We start from the raw sequence: 21,733 nt of genomic DNA, 5'->3' as shown, positions 1-21,733 counted from the left end.
AGGAAGGGAATGTTGTTTCTTGTCAGTAGCTAATGTTAACTATACCTATCTCCTACAGTACATGGCTGTAAGGAAAGTTTAAACCTGCGTGAAATAACCTTAACTTAAAATTTAACTCATTTTTAAATCTTTCTTGTCAAAATGGAGCGAAAATCCCAAAACGTGACAATGACTTCAATGTGTAGATTCATAGAGTCGTAGAGGTTTACAGCATGGAAACAGGCCCTTCAGCCCAACTTGTCCTGCCGCCCTTATTTTTTTTTGAAACCTCTAAGCTAATTCCAAATGCATTTGGCCCATATCCCTCTATACCCATCGTAGCCATGTAACTATCTAAATACTTTTTAAAAGATAAAATTGTACCCATCTCTACTACTACCTCTGGCAGCTTGTTCCAGACACTCACCGCCCTCTGTGTGAAATAATTGCTCCTCTGGACACTTTTGCATCTCTCCCCTCTGACCTTAAACCTATGCCCTCTAGTTTTAGACTCCCCTACTTTTGGGAAAAGATATTGACTATTTACCTTGTCTATGCCCCTCATTATTTTATAGACCTCTATAAGATCACCCCTCAGCCTCCTACGCTCCAGAGAAAAAAGTTCCAGTCTGTTCAGTCTGTCCTTATAATTCAATCCAGTAAGTCCTGGTAGCATCCTAATAAATCTTTTCCGCATTCTTTCTAGTTTAATAATATCCTTTCTATAATAGGGTGACCAGAACTGTACACAGTATTCCAAGTGTGGCCTTACCAATGTCTTGTACGACTTCAACAAGACGTCCCAACTCCTATATTCAATGTTCTGACCGATGAAACCAAGCATGCTGAATGCCTTCTTCACCACTCTGTCCACCTGTGACTCCACTTTCAAGGAGCTATGAACCATAAACAATAGATAAGGGTCATGGGTGGAGGGGGGGGTACTGGTAATGTTAAAATGGCGGCCTGGGCTCTTTGGGCCGAAGGGCCTGTTTCCCGGGCTGTTTTTGTTCTTTGTTCTTTGTACCCCTAGATCTCTTTGTTCTGTAACTCTCCGCAATGCCCTACCATTAACTGAATAAGTCCTGCCCTGGTTCGATCTACCAAAATGCATCACCTCACATTTGTCTAAATTAAACTCCATCTGCCATTCGTCAGTCCACTGTCCCAATTGATCAAGATCCTGCTGCAATTGAAACAACCTTCTTCACTGTCCACATGCCACCAATTTTGGTGTCATCTGCAAACTTACTAAACATGCCCCTATATTCTCATCCAAATCATTAGTATAAATGACAAATAACAGTGGGCCCAGCACTGATCCTTGAGGCACACTGCTGGTCACAGACCTCCAGTTGGAAAAATAACTCTCTACTTCCGCCCTCTGGCTTCTGTCAAGAAGCCAATTTTGTATCCATTTAGATACCTCATCCTGGATCCCGTGAGATTTAACTTTATGAAACAACCTACCATGTGGTATCTTGTCAAAGGTACTGTGTAAGTCTTTTTCTGCCATTTTATTAATCAATTACCTTCTTGGACAAGAGCAATTTTGCGAACAGTATTGAATATGAAAGAACAATTCCATTCGCAAATTCTTCCAAGCTTACTCTTGTGATAAAATCACTAAACGAAATTTAATGCAGAAAAGTGTGAAGTGATGTATTTTGGAAGGAAGATTAAGAGGCAATTTGAAAGTCAGTGCGGGAACAGAAATCTGTACACAAATCTTTAAAGGTGAAAGGACAATCTGATAAGATTGTTTAGAAAAAAAAGACACCTTTACACATTGCTAATTGCTAATAGTGAAGTAAAAAATGCAAAATGTTTCAATAAACCTTCACACATCTCCAGTTGGGTTTTCGCTGGAGGACTCTGTCCAGTCCTGGGTATGAAACTTCAGGAAGGATGTCAAAGCTTTGGAGAAGGTGGGAGGGGATTGCCTGGAATGCCCCAGGGATAAAGAGCTGTAGTTACATGGAGAGACTGGGGAAGCTAACATTGTTTTCCTTGGAGCTGAGGAAGTTAAGGGGTGGTTTACTAGAGGTGTTCAAAATCATGAAGGATTTGGAAAGAGTAAGTGAAACAAAACTATTTATACTTCAGAAAGGTCAGTAACCAGAGCACACAGAGCTGTGAAGAGGGGCAGGATTTAGTTGTGTTATTGCAATGCCAGGAAAGACAGTGGAAGTAGGTTTGATAACTTTCAAAATGGAACTGGATAAAATATTTGAAACAAAATATGTTGCAAGAGGAGTGGGGAAAGAGCAGGGAATTGGGAGTAAGTGATTAGATTTTCACAAAGCTAGTACAGACACAATCAGAAGAAAGTATGGCTGACTGTGATTCTGGCCCCAGAGTTATGATGATGCATTTCCATTCACAGGTTGATAGCTACACCTCTTGCCAAAATGATGGGGGTTAAAGACCAAGTACGGTTGAAGGTCACAAACAACGTGGTGTTAGAAAACTTTTTTGTCTCGATTTCAAAGCATCCGACCAGGGTAAGTTTACATTTGAATATGAAAATTGCTGTTAAAAAATGTAACTTTATTATGAATTCATTTGGACATATGAATATAGAAGATGAATGTGGTACTAGTTTAGTATTTATTAAAGTTTTCTTTAAAGTTTATTTATCATTGCTACAAGTAGGTTTACTTTAACATTGCAATGAAGTTACTGTGAAACTCCCCTAGTTGTTGATGCTCCTGTGCCTGTTCGGGTACACTGAGGGAGAATTTAGCATGGCCAATACGCCTAACCAGCATGTCTTTCGGACTGTGGGAGGAAACCAGAGCACCTGGAGGAAACCCATGCAGACATGGGGAGAACGTGCAGACTCCACACAGATAGTGATCCAAGCCGGGAATCGAACGTGGGTCCCTGGCGCTGTGAAGCAGCAGTGCTCACCAATATTATTTCCGATACAAACAGCCACATGAGTCAGAGGTTGCACACTCACAGTTTAGGAGCATTGGGAGTAAGGTTGAAAGGTGAGGTGTGTTGAACACATGGAGGAAGCTGCAGTGAAAGAGTCCTTAAATGATAATTAGGTGTTTCTGATAACTCGGTCCCAACAATTGCAGGATTCAATAATTCACCAGGTACGGCATCTTTGATGATTACACATGAACAGAAAATGCCAGTTAGAAAAAGATCCTCTTGTCCATCCATGATAGTTGTGATACTTTGCCCACTGCAGTGCGGACTTTCCCCACCTAAAGCTATGTGATCTCTCAGGGGTGGAAGATCAGAGATAAAGCAGAATATTGCAGGGGGAGGTGGGGAGGGAGTGGAAGAGAAACAGACAGCCCCACCCCCAGTAACAAAATAGCCTTGGAGCCAACACTTTCCACAACAGTCTGCCGTAAAGTGCTGTGGGTGGGCAAATGAGGGACAGTATAGGACCTACATCCCTGGGAGCTACTGGTTGGCTGGCAACTCTGTCAGTTCTGACAATGTCAAGCGTGCGATAGGTCCAAGTTCAGATTCCTTCTGAAGGGATCCAGCGAGTCAGTGACCACCACTCAAAACTGTTCCAGAAGTTAATTATTCCCTAGAAGAAGAATCAACCCCAAAAATCCAACCTGGTTCGGCCCCAACCTATTGACTTGAATCAATTTGTTTGCACAATCACAATCAGTCCCTACAGTCTGCAATCAGCTCCAAGTGTCCACTTCTGTAAAGTGAAGAGAACCAGATCTTGGCTAAGAAAGGTGTTTCAGACTGGGACCCAGTGACGGTTTACCTGGCTAATTCCTGGGGTGGCAGGTCTGTCATCTGAGGAGAGACTAAGCTGGTTATGATTATATTCACTGGAGTTTAATCGAATGAGAGGGGGTCTCATAGAAACTTATAAAATCCTAACAGCGTTAGACAGGGTAGATTCAGAAAGAATGTTTCCAATGGTGGGAGAGTTCAGAACCAGGGATCATAGTTTGAGGGTAAGGAGTGATGGAAAAAACTTTTAAAACTGAGGTGAGGAGAAATTTTCTTCACCCAGAGGGTGGTGAATGTGTGGAATTCACAACCACAGAAAGCAGTTGAGGCCACAACATTATCTGAATTCAAGACGGAATTAGATATAGTTCTTGGGGAAAGAGGATATGGGGGAAGGTAGGATCAGGATATTGAATTTGATGATTAGCCATAATCAAAATGAATGGCGGAGCAGGGCTCAAAGGGCCAAATGGCCCACTGCTGCTTCTAGTTTCTATGTTTCTATGTGGACTTTGCTTCAGTAAAAAGGTGTCCTCTCGGCTGAGTGGGTCTTGAACCAGTCTTTGCAGATTCCACCTTTACCAAATGTTGCTGTGGCTGTTTCATAAATTATTGATCTTAACGACTTTCAAATGTCATCAGCTTTGGTATTTTTCCATCACTCGAACTTCAATGCGACATGTTGATATTTGGCATCATTTTTCCTGCTGGGATGTTGATGTTTCATGAATGGAGCTGTGAAATCTTTGGTGATGTGCCTTCATTTTACTGTTCACTAGGGTGGTTTGATTGATTTGATTTATTCTTGTCACGTGTATTAGTATACAGTGAAAAGTATTGTTTCTTGCACACTATACAGACAAAGCATACCGTTCATAGAGAAGGAACCGAGACAGTGCAGAATGTGGTGTTACAGTCATAGCTAGAGTGTAGAGAAAGATGAACTTAATGCGAGGTAAGTCCATTCAAAAGTCTGATGGCAGCAGGGAAGAAGCTGTTCTTGAATCAGTTGGTACATGACCTCAGACTTTTGTATCTTTTTCCTGAAGGAAGAAGGTGGAAGAGAATGTCTGGAGTGCATGGGGTCCTTAATTATGCTGGCTGCTTTACCGAGGCAGTGGGAAGTATAGAGTCAGTGGATGGGAGGCAGGTTTGCGTGATGGATTGGGCTACCTTTAAAATCGTTTGTAGTTTCTTGTGGTTTTGGGCAGAGTAGGAGCCATACTAAGCTGCGATACAACCAGAAAGAATGCTTTCTATGGTGCATTTATAAAAGTTGGTGAGAGTTGTAGCTGAAATGCCAAATTTCCTTAGTCCTCTGAGAAAGCAGAGGCGTTGGTGAGCTTTCTTAGCTATAGTGTCGACATGGAAGAACCAGGACAGGTTGTTCATGATCTGGACACTTAAAAACTTGAAGCTCTTGACCCTTTCTACTTCATACCTATTAATGTAGACAGGGATATGTCCTCCTTTACGCTTTCTGAAGTCAATAACAATCTCCTTCATTTTTTTGACATTGAGGGAGAGATTATTGTCACTGCACCAGTTCACCAGATACTCAATCTCATTCCTGTGCTCTGTCTCATCATTGTTTGAGATACGATCCATTACCATGGTGTCGTCAGCAGACTTGAAAATCGAGTTGGAGGGGAATTTGGCCACACAGCCATAGGTGTATAAGGTGTATAGCAGGGGGCTGAGAACACAGCTTTGTGGGACACCAGTGTTGAGGGTGATCGTGGGGGAGGTATTGTTGCCTATCCTTACTGATTGTGGTCTGTGAGTTAGGAAGTTCAGGATCCAGTCACAGAGGGAGGAGCCGAGGCCCAGGTCATGGAGTTTGGAAATGAGTTTTGTAGGAATAATTGTGTTGAAGGCTGAGCTGTTGTCACTAAATAGGCATCTTTGTTATCTGGGTGTTCCAGGATTGAGTGCAGGGCCAGAGAAATGGCGTCTGCTGTGGACCTGTTGCGGCAGTAGGCCAACTGTAGTGGATCCAGATAGTCCGGGCGGTTAAAGTTGATTCATGTCAGGACTAACCTTTCGAAGCACTTCATAATGATGGATGCCAGGGCCACCGGATAATGGTCAATAAGGCACACTGCTTGCTTTTCTTTGATACCAGGATGATGGTCATCTTCTTGAAGCAGACCGGAACCTCAGATTGTTGTAAAGAGAGGTTGAAGATGTCTGTGAATACCCTCCCCAGCTGATCTGTGCAGGATCTGAGTGCTCATCCAGGTACCCCATCTGGACCACGCTTTCCGTGGGCAACCTTCAAGAAAGCTGCTCTGATATCTGCAATAGTGACCTCAGATTCAGGTTCATCCAGGGTGGAGGGCATGCTCTCACTGACCTCTTGCTCAAAATGGACATAGAATGCATTGAGTTCATAAGGGAGGAGTGCATGGATCCGGCTATTTTACATGCCTTCTTCTTGTAGCCTGTTATTTCTTGCAACCTTGCCATGGAGGTCTGTATGGTTAATCTGGGACTCTAGTTTGGTCCGGTACTGTCTCTTGGCATCCTTGATGGATCTACTTAGATCATATCTGGCTTTTCTGTATAGACAGTAAAAAGTCTGACAACACCAGGTTTTAGTCCAACCGATTTATTTGATAATACTCACAAGCTTTCGAGGTTTCCCTCTTCGTCAGGTGAATGGAGAGTTCTGGCCTCAGACAGAGCATATAAAGCACAGACAGTCCTTGTGGTCTAATTTACCAAAGTGTGGGCAGCTGATAGCGTGGTAGGCATGTTTGATATTTGTGTAGCAGGTTTATTTAGTAGCACAAGCCACTAGCTTTCAGAGCACTGCCCCTTAATCAGGTAAGTGAGAGTTCTGTTCACAAACAGGGCATATAAAGACACAAACTCAATTTACAAATTGATGGTTGGAATGTGAGTCTTTACAGGTAATCAAGTTTTAAAGGTACAGACAATGTAATTGGAGAGAGGGTTAAGCACAGGTTAATGAGATGTGTATTGTCTCCAAACAGGACACTTAGTGTCTAACTGTCCTGGCTGGAGACGATACACGTCTCTTTAACCTGTGCTTAACCCTCTCTCCACTCACATTGTCTGTACCTTTAAAACTTGATTACCTGTAAAGACTCGCATTCCAACCATTATTTTGTAAATTGAGTTTGTGTCTTTATATGACCTGTTTGTGAACAGAACTCCCATTTACCTGATGAAGGGGCAGCGCTCCAAAAGCTAGTGGCTTGTAAGAACATAAGAACATAAGAAATAGGAGCAGGAGTAGGCCATCTAGCCCCTCGAGCCTGCCCCGCCATTCAATAAGATCATGGCTGATCTGTCGTGTCTCAGTTTCACATTCCTGCCCTCTCCCCATAACCCTTAGTCCCCTTGCCTATCAAAAACCTATCAACCTGCGTCTTAAAAATATTTAGTGAGGCAGCCTCCACCACTTCAACGGGCAGAGAATTCCAGAGATTCACCACCCTTTGAGTGAAGAAGTTCCTCCCCAACTCCGTTCTACCAAATAAACCTGTTGGACTTTAACCTGGTGCCGTGAGACTTCTTACTGTGTTTACCCCAGTCCAATGTCAGCATCTCCACACCATGATATTTGTGTAGCGTTGGTCTAGGATGTTTGGGCCTCTGGTGCAACAGGAGATGTGTTGGTGATAACTTGGTAGAACGCCCTTGAACTTGGCCTGATTGAAGTCCCCGGCCATGATGAACAAGATGTTTCGTCACAAGGCTGTTTGTAGTGGTGTATATTTCATCCAGCGTGATCTTCACGTCTGCGTGGGATGGGATGTTAACTGCCATTAGGATAACGGAGGTGAACTCCCGTGGAAGGTAGGAGGGCGGCATTTTAACCTCAGGTATTCTAGATCCGGGGAGCAGAAACTTGCCGGTAGTGACTGTGTCAAGCTCAGTCTGGCCGTTGATGCAGAGTTTGTTCACCCAGTTCAGGAAGTTGTTATCTATGGCCCGTGATCCTGCCCACACAGTGATAACCGAGGCACCTAGATCATGAATCTCTGACTGACGCGACCAGGAGGGATAACGTTGTTATGTCCCTCAGATGGATATGATTTTGATCAATATATTCAGGTAAAAAGATGCAGAGGAATTGAATTTGAGTTTTTTAAGGTGTTGAATTATATTTTTTTAAATTTGCAGTCACAGGTAGAAGGCTTGTCGAAGAAATGCAGCTGGACGGAGCGGATGGTCGAGAGATGGTTTAGACGAAGGCGCAATCAAGATCGGCCAAGTTTGATGAAAAGATTCCGAGAAGCTTGGTAAGTCTGAAATGTTGCAGGTTCTTGTTCTGAATATTAAAACCATGTGTTTCTTTTACAGGACACATTTTGTATGTCGGATTGGTTTGGAGATTGAGATTTTTAATTGCTTTTTTTTATTTGTTCATGGGACATGGGCATCACTGATTAGTCTGACAACACCAGGTTTTAGTCCAACTGATTTATTTGATAGTAAACGCACGAGCTTTCGAGGTTTCCCTAAACCGAGGTTTAGGGAAACCTCGAAAGCTTGCGCGTTTACTATCAAATAAATCGGTTGGACTAAAACCTGGTGTTGTCAGACTTTTTACTGTGTTTACCCCAGTCCAACGCCGGCAGATCCACATCGTCACTGACTAGGCTAGCATTTATTTCCCATCCCTAATTGCCCTTGAGAAGGTGGTTCTGAGCTGCCTTCTTGAACTGCTGCAGTCAAGGTGACGTAGCTCCGCCCACAGTGCTGTAGACTGTGGCACGGTGATTTAAGGCAGCACAGTAGCACAGTGGTCTCACAGTGCCGGGGGCCAGGCCGTGGGTCACTGTCTGTGTGGAGTTTGCACATTCTCCTCGTGTCTGCGTGGGTTTCCTCCGGGTGCTCTGGTTTCCTCCCACAGTCCAAAGATGTGCGGGTTAGGTTGATTGGCCATGACAAGAAATTGCCCCTTAGTGTCCAGGGATGCATATGTTAGAGGGATTAGTGGGTATAATGTGTAGGGATATGAGGGTAGGGCCTGGGTGGGATTGTGTTTGGTGCAGACTCGATGGGCCGAAGGGCCTCTTTCTGCACTGTAGGATTCTATGATTCAATGAGCAGGTTAGGTGGATTGACCATACTACATTTACCCTAGAGTTGGAGGATTAGCAGGGTAAATGTGTGGGTTATGGGAATAGGACTTGAGTGGGATTGTAGTCGGTACAGACTTGATGGGCTGAATGGCCTCCCTCTGTACTATAGGGATTCTATCATTCACTGCCAGGACTGAATCAGCACTGTCTGCCTTTGATTGTAGGAGAAACCTGTCTGGTTCACTAATGTCCTTTAGGGAAGGAAACCTGGTGTCCTTATCCAGTCTGGCCTATATGTGACTCCAGAGCCCCAGCAACATGATTGAATCTTAATTGCCCTCTGAAACAGCCCAACAAACCACAGTTTAAGGGCAATAAATATTAGCCTTGCCTGTGACCCCCAGATCCCATGTGCAGGTGATGCTAACTTGCCCCTTATTGTCAGGGGGATTAGTTGCGTAAATATGTGGGGTTACGGGGATAGGGCCTGGGTGGGATTGTTATCGGTGCAGGCTCGATGGGCTGAATGCTCTCCTTTTACACTATAGGGATTTCATGATGCTAAGAAAAATCTCATCTTAAAGTTGCCATATCCAAAAGCATAGCTACTCTGCTGGGAGTGTCAGCCTAGATTTTGTGAACTGTTTTGGGGACTAGAGTTCTTGAGGTGTTACTGGGTAATGTCACTGTCTCTGAGTCAGAAGCCCCAGGTTCGAGTCCTGCTCCAGGACCTGTTTACCAATGAAGGTAGATTCATAATGTGACCAAACAGGATGATCCTCAGCCTGCGAATCTTTCCAAGCACCCTGTTAACAGCTGGTAAGAGTGGGAGAGACCTCTGGGCAGCCATGCTGATGTGGAATGGCCTCTGGTGACAAATTAGTGACCTGTTCCAGGAAAGATTAGCTACGGAAATAGCTATCAACATGTAGTCCATCTGCCTCTTGTACCACGCGGTGTGGGAAGAGAGAAGAATAGAAAATTTTCTAGAATATGCCTGTAACATGTGGCTGAGGAGAAGGCAGCTGATGTTGCTCCTGATCTCGCTGTGGAATGTAGAATTGAACATAAGAACATAAGAAATAGGAGCAGGAGTAGGCCATCTAGCCCTTCGAGCCTGCCCCGCTATTCAATAAGATCATGGCTGATCTGAAGTGGATCAGTTCCACTTTTCCGCTTTCTCCCCATAACCCTTAATTCCCCTGTCTATCAGAAACCTATCTACCCGTGACTTAAATATATTCAGCGAGGTAGCCTCCACCACCTCAATGGGCAGAGAATTCCAGAGATTCACCACCCTTTGAGTGAAGAAGTTCCTCCTCAACTCCGATCTAAACTGCTCCCCCCTTATCTTGAGGCTGTGCCCTCTAGTTCTGCTATCCTTTCTAAGCGGGAAGAATCTCTCTACCTCTACCCTATCCATCCCCTTCATTATCTTATACGGCTCTATAAGATCCCCCCTCAGCCTTCTAAACTCCAACGAGTACAGATGTTGATGTTGCTATTTAGTCTCTCTTCATAGTCTAACCCCCTCATCTCCAGTATCAGCCTAGTGAACCTCCTCAGCACTCCCTCCAAGGCCAATATATCCTTCTGCAAATGCGGCGACCAAAACTGCACACAGTACTCCAGCTGCGGCCTCACCAGTGCCCTGTACAGTTGCAGCAAGACCTCCCTACTTTTATATTCTATCCCTCTTGCTATAAAGGCCAGCATTCCATTAACCTTCTTGAAGTTGCTGAGATAAGTGCCTGATTGCATTAGGATAGTGCCTGGCCTCCCAGTGACACACAATTCCCACTGGGTATTCCAGCTGCAGTGAGCAGACATCAGCCCCAAACATTACATTTCCCACTCCATGGCGAGGCACTGTGCTAGGCGTTTCAATTATCTTCTCACTTTGCTGATCACTGTACTTCTCTCAGCATTGTCACAAAGACAGGCTACCTGGGCATGTGATGTTGCTGTTTGTGGGATCTTGCTGTGCAAGGATTAACTGCTATCTTTCCAATGTTGTAGCAGTAACTCTCCCACCAAATCCCACTTTACCTTCTTCTGGTCCGTTCCGGATCCGCGCCGTAAGCGACCCGCAAAATAAAAATCTGCAGCCGATTTTGATTCTGCAGGGGAACCTCTGAAATGGGTACAGAACCTGCAACAGCTCTCTGACCCAGATCATCCTCGGGTGGGGGGGGGGGGGGGGGGGTGGGACAGATGTGTCTCTGTGGGGGGAGGGGGAGGCGGGTCGGAGCATCCTCTGAGCGGGGGGGCGGGTGGAAGACAAGGGGGGCTGATCATCTGGTGGTGGGAGGGAGGCCCGATTGCTCACTGGTGGGGGTTGTAGGGTGGTTGGATCTCTGGTGGTGGGGATTTGGGGGGGGGGAAGGTGTGCTGCCACTCCGCAGGTGATCAGTGGGGAGGGCCGCACGTCCACTCCAGGAGGAGGGATCGTTCTTCTGGTTGGGGGGAGGGATCGCCCGCAGAGTGGCAGTGGACACCCTTGTCCCCCCACCAGAGATCATTCCCTCCCCCCCCAACACCGATCAGTGAGCGATTGGTGCTTCCATATCTGCAAAGTACTTTGGACTATCCTAACGTCATGGGAGGTTTTTCTTTATTTTTCTATTCACCAGGCTGGCTGGCTGGCTGATTTTTAAGTATGTAATGTCCTTTACGTGCCTGCCCGCTCTGGCAATCTCCCTGTGCTGACTCAGCAAATAGATAGTCAGTCACAGGCTGCTGGGCACAGACAGAAACCAGCGCTGTGTCCCTGTGTACTGATTACTGAGAACATTCTTCCTGAAGGTTCTCAATGCTGTAGCTGGAAAGGAATTGTCTTTTATTACATTTCATTTCAACATAAGTATTGAAATGAAATGTAATAACAAGATAATGAAGGGGCTAGATAGAGTAGAGGTAGAGAAATTCTTTCCGCTTAGAAAGGAGACCAGAACTAGAGGGCACAACCTCAAAATACAGGGGGTGGGGGGAGGGTTGCAGTTTAGAACAGAGTTGAGGAGGAACTTCTTCACTCAAAGGGTGGTGAATCTCTGGAATTCTCTGCCCATTGAAGTGGTGGAGGCTACCTCGCTGAATATATTTAAGTCACGGGTAGATAGGTTTCTGATAGACAAGGAAATTAAGGGTTATGGGGAGAAAGCGGGAAAGTGGAACTGATCCACTTCAGATCAGCCATGATCTTATTGAATGGCGGGGCAGGCTCGAGGGGCTAGATGGCCTACTCCTGCTCCTATTTCTTATGTTCTTATCATTCAAAGTATCCGGAGTGACAGCTGACTTGTCAATGTTGCATTGGAAACTGGGTTCATGAACAGAACACTTCAATGTGAGTCAGGAGACCAAATGTTGGAATGAAACATTGGGTAACATGACAGCTCAGTGACTATCGCTGATTGCTGTGCAGATACATGGATTTGGGCCAGTATCTGTGGGAGTTTGCACATTCTCCCCGTGCTTGCGTGAGTTTTCTCCGGGTGCTCCAGTTTCCTCCCACACCCCAAAAATGTGCTCTTAGGCTGATTGGTGTTAACAAATTGTCCCTAAATTAGTCGTCCCTCAATCTGGTTATAAGTCTCTAAATTTGCACACCTTTATTGCGGAGTCCAATAGGCGTAGACAAAGGTCATAGGTAGAGCATAGAACACTACAGCACAAACAGGCCCTTCGGCCCACAAGTTGCGCCGATCATATCCATACCTACCAGGCCATAGAACTATCTGTAACTCCCAATCCCATTAAATCCCATGTACTCATCCAGAAGTCTCTTAAAAGACCCCAGCGAGTTCGCCTCCACCACCGACGGCAGCCGATTCTACTCACTCACCACCCTCTGAGGGAAAAACTTACCCCTAACATCTCCTCTGTAGAAGAGGGCACTCACAATGTTAAAATGGCGGCGTGGGCTTGTTGGGCCGAAGGGCCTGTTTCCTGTGCTGTGTTGTTCTTTGTTCTTTGTTTGTTTGAAACAGAATGTTGAAATTCTCGGCAGGTCAGGCAGCATCTGTAGGGAGAGAGAGAGAGACCCAGTTAATGTTTCCGATTAATGATCTTTTGTCAGAACACGATCAAAAGCTGACTCTAAAACTGACTGAATCCTTCCCAAGGATCTGCCTCAGGATGTCTGTGTTAGCTGATATTGTTCATGGATTCTCTTCAGGTTAAATCAACTGCCATTATCTCTCTGCTCAAAATACCAATCCTTGAACCCAGCATCCCTGCAAACAACCAGCTCATCTCCAACCTCACTTTCCTCTCTGAAATCCTGTACATGTTAGAGGGTGAGGGGGATTAGTCATGGTGAATACGTGGAGTTACGGGAGAGAGCCTGGGTAAGACACTTGGTCAGAGAGTTGGGCTGGGGGCGGTACAGTGGCACAGTGGTTAGTACTGCTGCCTCATAGTGCCAGGAACCCTGAGTTCGATTCCCAGTTTGGACTGCTGTCTGTACAGAGCCTGCACATTCTCCCCGTCTCCTTATGAGTTTCCTTTGGGTGCTCCAGTTTTCTCCCACAGTCCAAAGATGTGCAGGTTAAGTGGATTGGCCATGCTAAATTGCCCTTTAGGGACTAGCTAGGGTAAATGCATGGGATTATGGGGAAAGGGCCTGGGTATAATTGTGATCGGTGCAGACTTGATGCGCCAAATGATTCCATGATATTGTCACCTCCAAATCCATTCCCATTTTCCCCACAGTGCCAGGGACCCGGGTTCAATTCCAGACTTGGTTAACTGTGCGGAGTCTGCACAGTGTTCTCCCCGTATCTGCACGGGTTTCCTCCGGATGCTCCAGTTTCCTCACACAATCCAAAGATGCATCACTCAAGGGGAATTAGCCATGGTGAATGTGTAGAGTTATGGGGATAGGGTGGGGGAGGGGGCCTGGGTAAGACACTTGGTCAGAGAGTTGGTGCAGACTTGATGGGCCGAATGGCCTCCTTCTGCTCTGTAGGGATTCTGTGATTCTATGACTGTGACAAAGGTAAACATTCCGTCCTTGTTTCTCTGACCAGTTCACAGCCTTTAACATAATTGAACTACACCATCTCCCCTCTCCTGCTGGGTGAGACTGCTCTCACCTGGTTCCCTTCTCATCTATCCTAGCCTGAGAACAACTTGCATCGAGTCTGCTTTGACAAAGGGTCATCTGGACTCGAAATGTCAGCTCTTTTCTCTCCTTACAGTTGCTGCCAGACCTGCTGAGATTTTCCAGCATCCACAGTAAATTGCTTTTATTTACTGCAGTAGTTTCCCTTTCTGCTCTCACACAATCACCCCAAGGATCTGTCCTTGCACCTTTCCCCTTCCTATTTCTCATAGACATTCTGTCTCTCAGTGCATTATCTGGAAGTACATTGCTGCTTTTCACATGGACATGAATGACACTTCCCTCTACCTCACCACCGCCTTCACTTCACGCTCCCATTGGCTGACTGAAAGAGCAAAAATGTCGTCCAATTCAGTACTGACAGGTCTGAAATCCACTTCCTGCTTCACATCCTGTTCCCTAGTTATCGTCCTGTTCCCTAACTACAGTCTCAGGTTAACTCAATCTGTTTGGCACCTTTAATCCTGAGATTATCTTCCGGCCTCCTGTTCCCACCACCACTAACACTGCCTATTTCCAATAACTTTGTCCAGTTTTGTCCTGACTCAGCTTTATCCGCTGCTGAATCCCTCATCCTTGCCTCCAATTCACCAGGATGTGACTATTCCAAAGCACTTCCTCGCTGCTCTCCCACGTTCTACCCTCTCGGATCATCCAAAACTGCTGCTTGTGTCTTTGTCCCTTCTAGTTGCACTGTTCCCCAACACCCCTGTGCTCGGTGACCTACACTGAGTCCCAGTCAGAGCTTGAAAATTCTCATCCTAGTTTTCAATTTCCTCCCTAGCCTTGCCCCTCCCAGTTTATTCAACCCCCTCCGGTCCCACAATCCACTGCGATCTCCCTCCTCTAATTCTGCACTTGTGCATTGGCCTCTCCTCTAGTGGTTTGATTCAGTTGCCCAGGCTTCCCTGAACCCACCCGCCCCCCCACCCCTCCACCACTCCACCTTCCCTGTGCCTCTCCACTTGGGGAGTCTGGGGGGCAGTGAAGTGACTGGCCCAGCCCAGACCACAAAACAAGCAATCGAGAATTGGCAGGATGTTTTATTCCATTTTCGTGTTTTTTATCTCGAGCCACAGTATTGGTTATGGTGTAAATCAGGCTGAGCACTCAGGGTATTTTTCAGTGGCAGCAGAGGCCACTCTCCCCCTCCTCTCCCACTATGGGGATTGTGTCATTCCTGCTGGATTAAGCTGGGTGATGGTGGACATTTCAGTGGCTGAGCTCTGAAGGAGGGAGCTGTTAGTGGTTTTCGGAGGCTTAATGGCTCGTAGAACACAAACTATACAATAAAGTGACAACAAAAGTCAATGTTAGTTTGCACAAGAAAATTGAACAATCTGTGCACAACCTGTGACCATAAATTAGCAGTTGGAACAGTGCAGTGTCATCATTCAGAGGAAGATTAAACCAGATCAGGACATTGATCTGACCTCAAATCTATGAATTGTCTCTTCATTGTAGCAAGCTGTGCATTAATCTCAGAGCATCTGTTCAAAATTGATATCAGATTCCTTATGTTTCAAAATTAAATCTATGATTTATTGAGATCAAAATGGGAGAGTTAGTGTGGAGCTATGTCCCGTAATGGTAGTTTTAGTAGTTTGAATAATTAATCACACAGATTTATTTACCCATATTCCTGCAACATTGCTGCCTCGTACTGAATACAATCACAAAGGAATGCGCTTTTTATCTTGCCTTTATGCTCAAATCTTCACAGCGTGTGTCAGCAATGTTTGACTGTTGGTGACATTACAACGAACACCAGTCCTATTCTCATCACAGAAGGGCAGAGATAACTGGATAATGGGCTACAAATCCTGACCCACTCCCTGTCTTGGGGACACAGTAAGGAATCCCAATGCCTACATGAACTCCAGAGGCTGTACACTCACTGTGCTGGGAAATTGTCTCGGTGACATCCAGTGAATCAGCAGAGATGTAGGTTCATGCTGAACCTCTCACACATCACGTGAATGTGTCAGCAGCAGCAAGCACTCACATGGTGGATTGACATTACTCAGTTCAAGCTCAGAAACATGCCACAAGCAATGGGTTCAAAGGTGATACCAAGATACCTTCCTGAGAATGACTTTTACTGGGCCTGGGAGATGGTTGCCTATCTCTACCCACTGATCCAGAGAGAGAAAATCATAGAACCACAAAGGTTTACTTCGCAAGAAGGAGGCCATTCAATCCATCAGATCTGTGTCAGAACTTTGCAAGAACAATCCAGAACTAAACCTACTATCCCATTCTCTCCCCATGCCCTCTATCTTCCTGCAGATAAATAAATATCCACATTTTTGTTAAAAGGCACAACCTCATCCACTCTGTGACAAAATATTTTGTGCTCCAACAGCCCTTTGTATAAATATATTTCCCCTGGTCTCTCTCCTCAGTTGTTCTGGAGCGAGGAGGAGTCAATCCTGGTTCCACAGTGAATTAGCTGAAAGAAATTAGCTTTCCAACAGCAGTTTCCTAACTAGCCCCAATTAGTATATTTACATTTATATTTATTGGTATTTTAGTGGGCAATCTAGTTGTGAAGGAGCCCTTGGGGACAAGAGACTATAATATGATAGAATTCTTTGTTAAGATGGATAGCGATGTAATTGATTCTGAGACCAAGGTCCTGAATCTCAATAAAGGAAATTATGATGGTATGAAGTGGCCATGATGAGCTGGGAAACATTACTGAAAGGAAAGATGGTGGGCAGGTAATGGCAAGCATTTAAAGAATAAGTGAACTCTAAAATTTGTTTATTCCCGTTTGGTGCAAGAGTGATAAGGAAATTGTGGCCAAACCATGGCTTACAAGGAAAATTAGAGACAGTATCAGATTCAAGGAAGAAGCATACAAATTGACAAGAAAAAGCAATAGACCTGAGGATTGGGAGCAGTATAAAATTCGCAAAGGAGGATCAAGGGGTTGATTAAGAAGAGTATGAAAGTAATCTAGCGAGGAACATAAAAACGGACTGAAAAAGTTTCTGTAGACGTAAAGAGAAAAAGATTGACAAAAATGAATGTAGGTTCCTTACAGTCAAAAGCAGGAGAATTCATAACAGAGAATAAGGAAATGGCCAAGGAATTAAATTCGTTCTTTCCTTCAGTCTTTACAAATGAAGACATGAATAATGTGCCAGAAATGTTAAGAGAAACATGTTTTAGTGAGGCGCTGAAGGAAATCAGCACTAGTAGAGAAATGGTTTTGGGGAAATTGATGGGATTGAAGGTGGATAAATCTCCAGTTCCTGATAATCTTCATCCAAGAGTACTTAATTCAATTTGATTTATTATTGTCATATGTATTAGTATACAGTGAAAGTATTGTTTCTTGTGTGCTTATACAGACAAAGCATGCCATTCATAGAGAAGGAAAGGAGAAAGTACAGAATGTAGTGTTACAGTCATGGCTAGGGTATAAAGAAAGATCAACTTAATGTAAGGTACGTTCATTGAAGAGTCTGATGGCACCAGGAAAAGTACGTGTCCTCAGACTTTTGTATCATTTTCCCGACAGAAGAAAGTGGAAGAGAGAATGGGGTGCGTGGGGTCGTTAATTCAGGAAGTGGCCCTGGAAATAGTAGATCCATTGGTAGCTATTTTCCAAAATTCTCTCGACTCTGGAATAGTTCCTACAGATTGGAAGAAAGCTAATGTGAGGCATTATTCAAAAAGGGAAATAGAGAGAAAACAGGGAACTATAGACCCATGAGTCTAACACCAGTACTGGGGAAGTTGCCTAGAGTCCATTATCAAGGTTTTCATAGCTCGGCATTTGGAAGGCAGTGGGATAATCAGACAAAGTCAGCATGGATTTACAAAAGGGAAATCATGCTTGATGAATCTAATGGAATTCTTTGAGGATGTAACTGGTAGAATTGACTGAGGAGAAACAATGGATGTGGTTTATTTAGACTTTCAGAAGGCTTTTGACAAGATCTCACATAACAGATTACTGTGTAAAGTTAAAGCACGTGGGAATGCAGGTAATGTCTTGAGATGGATAGAAAGCTGGTTAACAAATAGGAAGCAAAGAGTTGGCAAAATGATCTTTTTCTGATCGGCAGTCAGTGACTAGTGGGGTTCCTCAGGGATCTGTGTTAGGACCCCAACTGTTCACATTATATATTAGTGATTTGGAAGAGAATGTATTACTGAATGTATTACCTCCAAATTTGCAGATGACACAAAGTTGGCTGGAAGGGTGAGCTATGAGGAGGATACAGAGAGCTTCAGCATGATTTGGACATGCTGTGTGTGTGAGCATGTGCATGGCGGTTGCAGTATAATGTGGATAAGTGTGAGGTTATCCACTTTGGTAGCAATAATAGGAAGACAGATAATTACTTGAATGGGTGTAAACTGAGAGATGTGCATACTTAGTGAGACCTTGGAGTCCTCATGCAAGAGTTGCTGAAAGTAAGCACGCAGGTACAGCAGGCAGTAAAGAAGGCAAATGATATGTTGGCCTTCATAGCGAGAGGATTTAAGTATAGGGATAGGGATGCTTTGCTGCAATTGTATAGGACATTGGTGAGGCTACACCTAGAATATTATGTGCAGTCCTTATCTAAAGAAGGTTGTCCTTGCTATAGAGGGAGCAAAGCAAAGGTTTACCAGGCTGATTCCTGGGATGGCAGGTCTGTCATGTGAGGTGAGACTAAATTGGTTAGAATTATATTCACTGGAGTTTAAGAGTGAGAGGGGATCTCATAGAAACTTATAAACTTAGGGTGAAGCAGAAAGAATGTTCCCGATGGTAGGAAAGTTCCAGAACTAGGGCTTATAATTTGAGGATAAGGGGTAAACCTTTTAGAACTGAGATGAGGAGAAATTTCTTCACCCAGAGGTTGATGAATGTGTGGAATTCACTATCACAGGATGTAGTTGAGGCCAAAATGTTGTCTGATTTCAAGAAGCAATTAGATATAGCTCTTGGGATAAAACGATATGGGGAACGGAGGGGGGTGGAGTGAGGAGGGGATGGTGGGGGAGAAGGGGAATCAGGATATTCATTTGATGGTTAGCCATGATCAAAATGATTGGCAGAGCACGCTCGAAGGACTGAATGGCCTGCACCTTCTAGTTGCTATGTTTCTCTGTTATCGGTTAATGCCTGCTTTAGGCGTTGAACCAACCGTTGCCAATGTGGCAGCCACTCTGGGAGATCACACCTTCAGCTTCATCCCCTCCACTTGAACTGAGACAATGAGTGTGACAAGGACTAGTTTCTTCGCCCACACTTTGATGCATCCTCATGAGGAAAATGTTTATTTTGCACCCTATACATTTCATATTGAAAATTTTGACACTTGCTAACTGCTTTGTCCAGTTAATTTCACCCAAATCCCCTTTTGCACCTTTATCTTGGCCTTCTCATGATCTTATTTAAGTCCATGTTTATGTTGTGTTTGCTATTTCCCACTGTTCTCCCATTCGCCCTAATTGCTTAAACAACGCTTCTTTCCTTGTTGCACAGACACACCGAGGCAGCAGTCCTGTAAATCTGAATATTTCCCCTCGTGTTTTATCTTTCTCCATTGATGGGGTGGGGCGCTGCATTGGAAATGAGACTGGGGGCTCACCTGTCCAAGGCCTTCCAAATTCTGAAGAGTTCAGTTGGATAGTCGTTGAGAAAAAGCTTCCTCTTCTCTTCGTAAATTTAAGACAGTCACCAGTAAGTCCGCAAGGAATTCTGGAAAAATTTTTTATTTGAAAAAGCGCACTTAGATTGTGGAGTTGGTTCCCATGGTGAGGTTAATGGGGAAACTAGATAAACATGAGGAGGAGAAATGGGGTGCAATGAAATGGGGTGGAAAGAAGTTTGTGTGAAACATCAATCCCACATTCACCCGCTGACATTCTGTCAACTCTATCCATTACATTCCCATCCAAACATAAACCACATTTTGATAAAGCTAATAAAATAAACATATATAAATCACCGAGGAGGGAGTGGTGATATTTGATAGGATACGGGTAGGGATGCTCGAAGTAGAAGTCATCCGATTGCAGAAAGAAGGGGAGATGGAGACTGAGATGGATCAGGGAGGGGGTGACCGATTGATGTGAGGGGAACTGATGAGAAGGAAGGGGGCGGTGGGGGAAGGGGCAGCGCCTCTGCTTTAATGCTGCTTTTCCTGCAGGGTTGAGATGTTAATTGTAATGCACTCCCTACTCCCACCCCTCGACCCCTGACCCTAGGTCTCAGTCTCTTCCAATAGTATCTGTACCACAGCCTTTGAGGAAAGATCCACTATCCTGAGTACATTGATGCTCCGAGTGCCTTTCCTGCTTCAGATTTCTGGGATCCACAGGCAGAGCAGAGAAAGCTTGTTGCCGAAATGTGCCGCGGACTCTGTGTCCTCGATTCCTCAGTAGCAGTTTGGTCTGGACTTGGTGTCTTGCACTGATAGCACTGGCCAATGGACAGGGCTTAGGGAGTGGGATAGTGCTTTCAAAGAGCCAGCAATGGGCTGAATGGCCTCCTCCTGTTCACTGTGAATGATGAGCACATTCTCATTGTGGTCAGTGTGGTTTTGTACGGAAATTATTTGACTGTATAAATGGTTTGTTTTCTAGCTGGCGATGTACGTTTTATCTCCTGGCATTTACCGGTGGTGTTGCTGTTCTCATTGATGTGAGTATTTTCACCGCAGGATTTGACACATCGTGAACGTACAGTGACAACGCCATATGCATGAGATTTAGTTATGGTTAGTTTTGATACATTCAGGATGAGTTAACTCTGGCAGGAACTCGACAGGACAGGAGTTAATATTCAGGTGGTGTATTTATCATCCATCAATAGGCAACCTCCCTCACCAGGTATAACAGTCGGAGATTTTGGCTGGCGATTGTGGTTTTCCAACCTGAACTCTGGGGGGCAATTCTCCCAAAAATGCTGGACTGGCAAGAAAACTGGTCTAGATTGTGACTGTTTTTTCAATGCAACTTCAGACCCGAATCTCCGTGCTGTGTGCAATGCAGAGGTCACAATCGTGAATATTATTAAAAACCTGGGGACTGGGGTCTATTTGTGCCAGAGTCTGACAGTTCCAGAACTCTGTGCATGCACAGTGATCTCAATCTGTCAGTCTGCCCGTTTGCTGGCCAGCTTGGGACCCCCTCAATGCTGCACCCCCCCCCTCCGGCTCGGGACCCCCTCAATGCTGCACCTCCCACCTGTACCCACCCCACCCGCCACCCTGCATCCCCCACGGCCTGAGTGCAGCCCCCATGACAATTCCTGGCCAGTAACCCCCCCCACCCCATCTCGGAGTGCCCTGATGTCCAGCCGCTCCCCCCCCCTCCATACCCAGCAGTGGCAATCTCCCCTCACCCCAGCAGACCCACCCCCAGCCTGCCATGATCACTAGCCTTCTTCTAGCCCAGACCGATACTCATGCAGAGCGCTATTGGGGCATCCCCATGCCTGCCAATCTCCTCCTAGGCTCTGCCCACAATAGGCCCTGCCCGCTTGGCACTGCCTGACACCTGATGTCCAGTGCCAAGGTGTCCCCTGGGCATGGGCACTTTGCCTCTTGGGCAGTGCTGGCAGCACAGGCTGGCACTGCCAGGGTGCCCATTCCCAAGAGGCACCCCCTACCCCTTCTTCACTCCAGCAGGGTCTAACCCCACTGGAGTCAAATACTCTTGGCGGGCTGCAAGATGCTATCAGACCCGGCAAGTTCCATGCCAGGCCCGATAATCACATTAAAATAGATTTAAAATACATTTGAACAAGATTTGAATCACTTAGCTCTCTTCCTGCCAGTTTCCAGCGCCATCCCGAATGTGACTGTTCTCCAGTTCTGGGAGATGTGAATGTGTT

At 45.2% G+C, this 21,733-nt stretch overlaps 1 protein-coding gene across 2 annotated transcripts in view; it reads left to right on the top strand.

Annotated features, from left to right (window-relative positions):
• cers3a (ceramide synthase 3a) overlaps positions 1 to 21,733 on the top strand; it is a 108,860-nt gene that overhangs the window by 35,788 nt on the left and 51,339 nt on the right. For both annotated transcript variants that reach the window (XM_080214484.1, XM_080214485.1), the window contains exons 3-5: positions 2,366 to 2,483; positions 7,858 to 7,976; positions 20,482 to 20,539. In XM_080214484.1, the coding sequence (XP_080070610.1) occupies positions 2,366 to 2,483; positions 7,858 to 7,976; positions 20,482 to 20,539 (295 nt within the window). The remainder of the gene's footprint in view (positions 1 to 2,365; positions 2,484 to 7,857; positions 7,977 to 20,481; positions 20,540 to 21,733) is intronic.

The sequence above is a fragment of the Carcharhinus amblyrhynchos genome, chromosome 28 (genome assembly GCF_965287045.1).
Source record: "Carcharhinus amblyrhynchos chromosome 28, sCarAmb.v2.hapA, whole genome shotgun sequence".
NCBI lineage: Eukaryota > Metazoa > Chordata > Chondrichthyes > Carcharhiniformes > Carcharhinidae > Carcharhinus > Carcharhinus amblyrhynchos.
This window is presented reverse-complemented; position numbering and strand designations above follow the sequence as displayed.